This window comes from Pygocentrus nattereri, chromosome 17 (genome assembly GCF_015220715.1).
Source record: "Pygocentrus nattereri isolate fPygNat1 chromosome 17, fPygNat1.pri, whole genome shotgun sequence".
NCBI lineage: Eukaryota > Metazoa > Chordata > Actinopteri > Characiformes > Serrasalmidae > Pygocentrus > Pygocentrus nattereri.
Window position 1 is genome coordinate 28,724,561 of NC_051227.1, and position 10,029 is coordinate 28,734,589.

Sequence of the window (10,029 nt, forward strand, 5' to 3'; positions counted from 1 at the left end):
TTTGTCAGTACATTTGAATACAAAAATTGATGTCACGCTTTTAAATGGTCTTAAAAGCATAATTGTCCTGACTTAAACTACAATAAAATAAGAACCACCTGACTCAGCAACGTTTGTACAGTTTTCTGTCCACAGCCAGCTGATAGCAACTTACTGGACATTGTAAGTGGTGCTGTCTGTCTCTAGCCTGTCACTTTCTGGCATCATTGCTTATATAGATATTTGGAGTCTGACGTGATGTTTACAACTGATGAAATGGAAGTATTGCCTTAAGACAATTTACTGAACAGCTCCCTAAGTGAGTTAGGTCTATAATGATGCTACTCTGTGAATTTGACTTCATTCAGTATTATAGTGCTGTGAAAAACTCTGATTTCTTTTGTTTTTGCTAATTTGTCCTATTGAAATGTTTCAGATCATCCAACTATATGATCATTCTTTTCACTCAAAATAAAGATTTATTTAAAACCTATATCACCTATGTAAAAAGGTTATTGCCCCCAAAACAAAATAACTGGTTGTGCCACCCTTTGCAGTAACAACTGCAATCAAAGGTTTGTGATAACTTATGATAAGTCATGGATTTTTTTTTCTTGCTCTCTTTTTTCAGAAGTGTTTTAATTTAACCTGCCACAGCATCTCAATCAGATTCAAGTCAGGATTTTGACTCAGCTACTCCAAAACCTTAATTTTCTTTCTTTTTTTTTTTGAGACATTCGCTTTAGCTTTACATTATGAACTGACTGGGCGACATTCTCCTTCTGGATTTTCTCACAGAGAGCAGAAGTCAGAGAGCAGGGTCCATCAGTTATGACGTCAAGGTCCTGCAGAAGCAAAGCCACCCCAGACCATCACACAACCACCACCATATTTGACTGTTGGTATGATGCTCTTATGGTGGAATGCAGTGCTAGCTTTACATCAAATGTAGCAGAACCCATGTCTTTCAAAATGCTCCACCGACTTCGCAGGCCACAGAATATTATCCTAAAAGTCTTGGGGGTCACCTAGATGTTTCTGGCAAATGCGAGAAGTACCTTTGTGTTCTATTTGGTTAGCGGTGGTTTGTGCCTTGTAACTCTACAATGAAAGCCATTTTTGCCCTGTGTCTTTCTTATTGTGGAATCATGTAGATTGACCTTAAAGGGGAACTCCACTGATTTAGCAAAATTAATCATGTGGTGGTTTAGATGTAAAGAAAATCACTCAGAGTGGTTCAGTGTGAAATGCACCTTTCTAGAGAAATTTACAGAGTCAGAATTGAGAACCAGATATCTGAAGCATTTAATGGCTCCAAAAGCTACATACCTCCAAAAGCTACATTGATACCTGAGACATTGTTTTGTGATAGTTTTGTAAAACATTTTGGCAAAAATTGTATTTTATTTATTAAGTATTACTCCAGGATCACTTCTGGAGTAAAATGTACACATGTACATTTTAATTTCCTCTCAAAACCACATTCTCAACTGAGATCAATTTATATAAATGGATGTCTATTTCTAAAATGTACTTGGAATGGCAACTGAAAAATTGCACCGTACAGTGTTTCTCTTAATTGATTTTTGCATCCTGTTAAAGTGCAGTTCACCACCACTCTGAAAAAGTAACCAGCAAAGTGTAGCTACTCACATCAGCTATGAGTTTTGTTGACACTACGCAACGCAATGCCGCTACCTAGTGTTAGAAATTCAAAAAGACATTCCTTCACAGAATCATGCTTAATCCCATAGCCCAAAGCTGTTTTGCATTCTGTAGGAGACCACACTCTATCAGTAGGAAAACCTTTGGAAGAAAAGTACTCTGACCTTTTTTTCTTATTAACATGTTTTTTGACTATGTTCTCCATTACCATTTCAAATTCAGAGTCAGTCCACTGCCGCATTTCAGTCCCACCCCTAACTAGTGTGCTCTTTTTATAGTTAATAGGTTTCCAGGAATCTTTAACATTTTTCTGAGCATTTTGGCCTTTGGAAATCATGGTGAGGTGACTAGTGACAAGACAATCAACTAAACAAACAAACAAACAAGTAAACTTCCCTTGAAACAAAGGGTGTAACAGCCACAAAAAACACTAGGTTTCTTTATCAGTGACAACAAGTAAACTTCCCTTGAAACAACGGGTATAACAGCCACAAAAAACACTAGGTTTCTTTATCAGTGACAACAAGTAAACTTCCCTTGAAACAACAGGTATAACAGCCACAAAAAACACTAGGTTTCTTTATCAGTGACAACAACTAAACTTCCCTTGAAACAAAGGGTATAACAGCCACAAAAAACACTAGGTTTCTTTATCAGTGACAACAACTAAACTTCCCTTGAAACAAAGGGGATAACAGCCACAAAAAACACTAGGTTTCTTAATCAGTGACAACAAATAAACTTCCCTTGAAACAAAGGGGATAACAGCCACAAAAAAAACTAGGTTTCTTTACCAATGACAACAAATAAACTTCCCTTGAAACAAAGGGGATAACAGCCACAAAAAAACACTAGGTTTCTTTATCAGTGACAACAAATAAACGTCCCTTGGAACAAAGGGGATAACAGCCACAAAAAACACTAGGTTTCTTTATCAGTGACAACAAGTAAACTTCCCTTGAAACAACGGGTATAACAGCCACAAAAAACACTAGGTTTCTTTATCAGTGACAACAACTAAACTTCCCTTGAAACAAAGGGTATAACAGCCACAAAAAACACTAGGTTTCTTTATCAGTGACAACAAATAAACTTCCCTTGAAACAAAGGGGATAACAGCCACAAAAAACACTAGATTTCTTTATCAGTGACAACAAATAAACTTTCCTTGGAACAAAGGGGATAACAGCCACAAAAACCACTAGGTTTCTTTACCAGTGACAACAAATAAACTTCCCTTTTTTCAGAGAGGCTAAACTTTACTGACTTCTCCGTGTTATAAAACCAGAATTTCTTTTTAGTTCGAAATGCCGTTTACTCACCAAGCAGGTTTCAGTATGCCATCTGGGTCACGGCACCAAGTTGTTAGAAATTCAGCTTTCAGGAATCAGAAGTCAGGAGACCTTCAGCGTAGACTTGATTTTATTGACACACAGGAAATGTGGGCACAGCTTAGTGGATCGCAGCCAGTCTATCACAGCCAGTCTGATTAGGGATATTTTAAGAGAACCTTATAAACACTGGAAGTTGGGGGAGGAGGATAAAGGTGCGGATAAAAGGAGGATAAAAGTTTTAGGGGGGGTAAGCAAGGGGGATGAGGGTGATAAGACAATGCAGGGAGTTGACCACCTTAGATCAGCAGATAGGATGAACAATGGAGGGAGCTGACCATCCTCAGGTCAGAAGATAGAAGCTTAATTTCTCTCACTAGATAACACAAAAGTTGGAGAGGTACATGCAGGGCATTGTATGGAACGAATAGTTCCCATAGAAAGCATATTTTTTCAAACTTAGCACTGTTTTACGATTATCAGCGTGATTTATAAACATTTATAATACACATTCAGTGGTCAGTTTGGGTAGCAGATAAAATGGTGACATAAAAATGTCTGGTTCCTAGTACTAAAATGGTGAACAATTTTGACTCTCTAAATGTCTCTAGAAAGGCACATTTCATACCAAACCACTCTAAATGATTTTGTTTACATCTAAATTGTTGAATGTTTAAGTAATTGTTGCAAAATGTGAGGCCGACAGTTCTTTAGATGTTTATCTGGGTTCTTGAGTTACCTCCTAGATAAGTCATTAATGTGCTTTTTGATTAAATTTAGGTAGGCAAGCGATTCCTGGGAAGGTTCACCACTGTTTTCTCCATTTGTGGATAATGGGCATCACTGTGATTTGCTGGAGTCCCAGAGCCTAAGCAATTGCTTTGTAACCCTTTCCAGACATAGATTTCAATGACTTTATTTCACTGTATTCTGTATTTGAATCTCTTTAGAGTGTGGCATCATGTACAGCTTTTTGAGACTTTTTTGCCAGCTTCACATTGTCAGACAGGTTCTATTTGAGAGATGTTTAAATTCAGCATGCCTGGGTGCGGCTAGTCTCATACATACAGTCCCTTTTACTGAGAATGTGCACCTGAGAATGTGCACGCTTGCCAACTCCAAAGGCATCACAGCCAGTGGTGGAATGCCCCAAGCCCACTTAAAGGTCTGTCGTACCGGTGACGAGCATTGCTCAAACAAAGTCCTTTAATTGCACCAGAGGGTTTTGCCTCCGCTGCTGTCTCCCTGCAGCAGGGGTCTCAGAATGGACACTGTCCTGGTTGGCATAAGCATTCAGAGAAGGCATGCAAATGGGCCCCCGGGTGCTTCCAAGTCCACCTCAGGGTGATGCCCCTGCTGCAACGGTTCCACCTGCCCTGACACGTCTTCCATTTATGGGGCCGGTAGATGGCATGTCTATCCCTATGAACTACAACAGTCCACCACCCCAACTGGACCCAATATGCTTCTTCACCTAGGTGTTCTTTTACCACACAGGGACATAATCAGGGTGACTGACGTACAGACAGCCACACTCAGACTCCAAACAACAGTGGTTGTCCTTGACAACGCAAGTCAAATGCCCTGTTGGGTGATGGCCTCTGGCAAGCAGGTTCACTGCATGGAGACAGTATTGAAGAATGTCAGTGAATCTAGTTGACTTCTGCACAATGGAAGGGCAAGCCAGCAGGACCAGGGGCAAATGGACCGGATGCCCAGCTGGTTGCAAACCTTAGCCATGACTGTCGACTGTCGACGAGTTGCGCCCCTGATCATTGTAAAGTTTCTCTGGTATGCTGAACTGGTAGAAAAAATCCTCTACCAGCTGCTTCACTGTTGTTGTTGCACTCTGGTCCAGGACAACATATGCCTCGGGCCATTCAGTTAAATAATGCATAATCATAAGCCTGTACCTTTTCCCGGTCTCAGTGATGGGACAGGGGCTCAGGATATCCATGATTACTCTTATCTTTGTGGACTGAAGCACTGGAGCAGAAAGACTTTAAAAAATTGTGCGACGGCTGCTGCAGCCCTTTCTAGGCGGTACATAGGTTGCAGCAGTGTACATAGCGCTCCAAGTTCAGGCTGAATCCCAGCCAGGAGAACTTCTTCTGCAGCCATTTTAGGCTCTTGCTCAGCAGTGTACATAGCGCTCCAAGTTCAGGCTGAATCCCAGCCAGGAGAACTTCTTCTGCAGCCATTTTAGGTTCTTGCTCAGGCCAGCTGCCCCATGCACTGCACCCAACACTGCTTTATGCAGGCTGTGTGGCACCAGTCACTGCTCTTTGCAAAAGCAGAGGCGATATATATATATATATATATATATATATATATATATATATATATATATATATACACAACCTCAAATACAAAGAAGTTGGGACATTGTGTAACACATAAATAAAAACAGAATATGATGATTTGCAAATCCATTTACATTCACAGCATTTAGCAGATTTACATTACATTTAGCAAACCTATATTCAATTGAATACACTACAAAGACAAGATATTTAATGTTCAAACGGATAAACTTTATTGTTTTTTGCAAATATTCATTCATTTTGAATTTGATGTCCGCAACACGTTCCAAAGAAGCTGGGACAGGGGCATGTTTACCACTGTGTTACATCACCTTTCCTTTTAACGACACTCAATAAGCATTTGGGAACTGAGGACACTAATTGTTGAAGCTTTGTAGGTGGAATTCATTCCAATTCTTGCTTGATATATAACGTCAGTTTCTCAACAGTCCAGGGTCTCCGTTGTCGTATTTTGAGCTTCATAATGCACCACACATTTTCAATGGGAGACAGGTCTGGACTGCAGGCAGGCCAGTCTAGTACCCACACTCTTTTACTACAAAGCCACGCTGTTGTAAGACGTGCAGAATGTGGCTTGGCATTGTCTTGCTGAAATAAGCAGGACGTCCCTGAAAAAGACGTTGTTTGGATGGCAGCATATGTTGCTCCAAAACCTGTATGTACCTTTCAGCATTAATGGTGCCTTCACAGATGTGCAAGTTACCCATGCCATGGGCACTAACACACCCCCATACCATCAGAGATGCTGGCTTTTGAACTTTGCGCTAATAACAATCCGGACAGTCCTTTTCCTCTTTGGCCCGGAGGACACAACGTCCATGATTTCCAAAAACAATTTGAAATGTGGACTCGTCAGACCACAGGACACTTTTCCACTTTGCGTCAGTCCAGATGATCTCAGATGAGCTCGGCCCAGAGAAGCCGGCAGTGTTTCTGGGTGTTGTTGATATATGGCTTTCGCTTTGCATGGCAGAGTTTTAACTTGCACTTGTAGATGGAGCGACGAACTGTGTTCACTGACGATGGTTTTCTGAAGTGTTCCTGAGCCCATGTGGTAATATCCGTTACAGAATGATGTGGGTTTTTAATGCAGTGCCATCTGAGGGATCGAAGGTCACGGGCATTCAATGTTGGTTTTCTGCCTTGCTGCTAACTTGCAGAGATTTCTCCAGATTCTCTGAATTTACCATGTCCAACTGGCCTGACTGCATGTCTCTGGACTGTGGGGGGAAACTGGAGTACCCGGAGGAAATCCACACAGACACAGGGATAACATACAAACAGAAAGGGCCAGTTATACCTACAAGATAAAAGTCAGTAAAACAGTGTTTCATTATGAAATGCAACACAGGTAACACCCCGAGTATGCACGTTGGCTTAAAATGCACACAAGGAGTTCATGCAGGATAGATTCTTTCTTTACAGACATGGGCATCTGCCTCTCTACTCATGGGCTCTCACAAGAAAAAAGAGCGACAGTGACCAGTGGCTTAATTTCAGGCAACTAAGGAATAAATGTACTTCCTACATCATAAAATCAACCCTCAGATATTTACAAATTCATCTTCAAACTTCTTCAAATTCTGGAAGACAGTTAATTTGCTCAAAAACAAATCAGTCCCTATTCCAACTCATGTTGTTATTGATTATCAACAGATTTCTGATCAGAGAGCTCTGCCAAGCACGTAATACTCACTTTGCAGCTACTGGACATTGATTTGATTATACTAATATGGAAGCACCTCTCTGTGAAATTGATACACCCTCTGATGTGAGACAGGGTCTCTTTACAATTTACCCTACTCTTTTAGTATAGTAGCTAATGCCCTTAACACCAGCAACACTAAAAAGGTATAGGAGAGGACAGTTCAGTTTTTCAGAGGCTACTGACCCTGATTATTTTAGAACACATTACATATATTTTTAATCTATCTATTTTACTCCCTTTTTGAAAAGAGCTCATGTAATTCCACTTCACAAAGGAAGTAACACCTCATGCTTTCAAATGTACCACTTTTTGATTATTAATTCTTATAAGTGCTCAGAGATGTTTTTTGGTCTCCTGGTCTACTGGATTCCCCAATGGCACCGCACTCTCATCCAAGAGGCTCAACTAGTATTCAGGAAACAAGCCCTTAAGATTAATTTATTATTTGTCTTAATCTCAAATGTCCATATTTTGTATTATTTTAGGTATCATCCGCTGTTTCCTGTATGACCAAAGGTCTAGCCAACCATAGAGTGATATCTCAAAACCACAAATAGCATAGAATAAATGAAAAAAATATATAAAAATAAATAAAATTTTATGAAAGTAAACTTACACAAAAGTAAATAAAATTAAGAAAAGAGACTATATTCGGCCTCAGGATGAAAAAGAATAAAAAGAAAAAAGTGTATTTTTCATAATGTTTACAATCTTTATTTCAAAATCATGTTGATCAACTATGTAACTTCAGCATTAACAACTGAGGGCACAACAGACAGGGTAAATCACTGTAATCTACAGCATGATGTTCAGTGATGCAGCTAAAGGTCCTGCAAAGTTGTATCTGTCATTTTGTTCAGATTAATCATATCAATTTTAGACATCTTAAGCTTAACACAAAAGCATTAAAAATGTTGATTAATAATACATTTAGCCTATGATTAAATATGACACTGGGTTCAGGATGGATTATTTTTGCAATATTTCAAGCAAGATTCGAATGAAGGAAAATGTCTATAATAATGTTGCTGCACAACTTAGTCATGACGGTAGAGCTGGTGGGCAGGAGGACTGCTGGACTGATTTGTTGGTGCTGATCATTTGTAATTTTTGATTTCCAAACAATGAGGTTGCATTACATTGCAATTAATAGAATGTCCATTCCCCACAATGCATTGCCATCACAATTTTTCACAATGTCACTGCATTTATACTCCTGATGTTGATGCTTATTCTTCCATCCAGGTTATATAACATATGCCAGATGTAAATGTCTAATTCTAAAGTCTGAAAACTACTCTTTAGCAGCGGACACCTGTACTGCTGTATTCATATTAGAAATGCAGCTGTGCCATGCCATTTATATCAGATCTTGTCATATCACATGTGTTCTTGTCTGAAGAAGTTCATTTCAAGGTTCCTCTGCAAGACCTGTATTACAACAACAATCTGTCTACAATCAATTTAAGCTCTGTTCTACTTCTTTGAGTCTGTGACTATACAGTTGCATAAACCGGCGCCGTATCTGATTCATTTTTAATCCATATATGATGGGGTTTAGAAGAGGAGGCACAACAAGAAACTCTATTCCCAAGATGTTGCGCAGAGTTTGAAGTTCCTGACCTTTGCCATAACGTGCACACAAAACATCAAATAACACAGAAATGGTGAAGTTGATGAGGGTGATTAAATGTGGCAGACAAGTCTGCATGAATTTAACTCGCTCTGTCTTGGACTTTAAAGCAGCCCTGATGATGCGAGTATATGAGATAATGATGAACACAGCTTGAAAAAACTGAAAAAACATTATAATGTACGAATAAACATTGTTCACAGTGACATCTGTGCAGGAAAGCTTAACAACATCCCAGTTAAAGCAGTAAAGCTTGTCAATGTCATTACCACATAAGGGTGTTTGCACTGTCAGTACAGTTGCAACAGATACCTGTAGTAAGGAAAATATCCAGATAAAAATCATCAAATTTACCACCTTCTGCTGTGTCATAACGTTGTGATATTCCAAAGGCTTACAAATGGCTACATATCGGTCATATGCCATGACTGTTAAACTTGTGAATTCACTGAAAAGATAACAGTAAATTATGTACATTTGTATTAGACACCCTGTATATGAAATGATATTAGAGTCTAAAAAAAGATCAGCAAGAATCTTTGGATAGAAAGCAGAAGCACCACATATTCCATTTAAAAACAAATTGCAGATAAACAGATACATGGGCTCATGAAGTGTTTTTTCCAGAATAATTGTGATAATCAGAGTCAGATTCACGAACAGAGTCACAATATAAACAACAAGACCAAATGCAAAGTAAATGTGTTTGTTTGTCCTTGAGTCATTCAGTCCATGAAGCACGAATATGAACTCTTTAGAGGAATTGTCTGGCATTTTGTCAGTACATTTGAATACAAAAATTGATGTCACGCTTTTAAATGGTCTTAAAAGCATAATTGTCCTGACTTAAACTATAATAAAATATGAACCACCTGACTCAGCAACGTTTGTACAGTTCATGAGATACAGTGTCCACAGCCAGCTGACAGCAACTTACTGGACATTGTAAGTGGTGCTGTCTGTCTCTAGCCTGTCACTTTCTGGCATCATTGCTTATATAGATATTTGGAGTCTGACGTGATGTTTACAACTGATGAAATGGAAGTATTGCCTCAAGACAATTTACTGAACAGCTCCCTAAGTGAGTTAGGTCTATAATGATGCTACTCTGTGAATTTGACTTCATTCAGTATTATAGTGCTGTAAAAAACTCCCCCCGACCTGATTTCTTTTGTTTTTGCTAATTTGTCCTATTGAAATGTTTCAGATCATCCAACTAAATGATCATTCTTTTCACTCAAAATGAAGATTTATTTAAAACCTATATCAACTATGTAAAAAGGTTATTGCCTTCAAAACAAAATAACTGGTTGTGCCACCCTTGGCAGTAACAACTGCAATCAAAGGTTTGTGATAACTTATGATGTCATGGATTTTTTTTTCTTGCTG

At 39.0% G+C, this 10,029-nt stretch overlaps 1 protein-coding gene across 1 annotated transcript; it reads right to left on the reverse strand.

Annotated features, from left to right (window-relative positions):
* Positions 1 to 8,466: 8,466 nt before the first annotated feature.
* On the reverse strand, positions 8,467 to 9,414 carry LOC108414489 (olfactory receptor 1509-like). The gene has a single exon (XM_017687354.2). It carries the CDS (start codon positions 9,412 to 9,414, stop codon positions 8,467 to 8,469), a length of 948 nt encoding a protein of 315 aa, XP_017542843.2.
* Between the last annotated feature and the right edge of the window lie 615 nt (positions 9,415 to 10,029).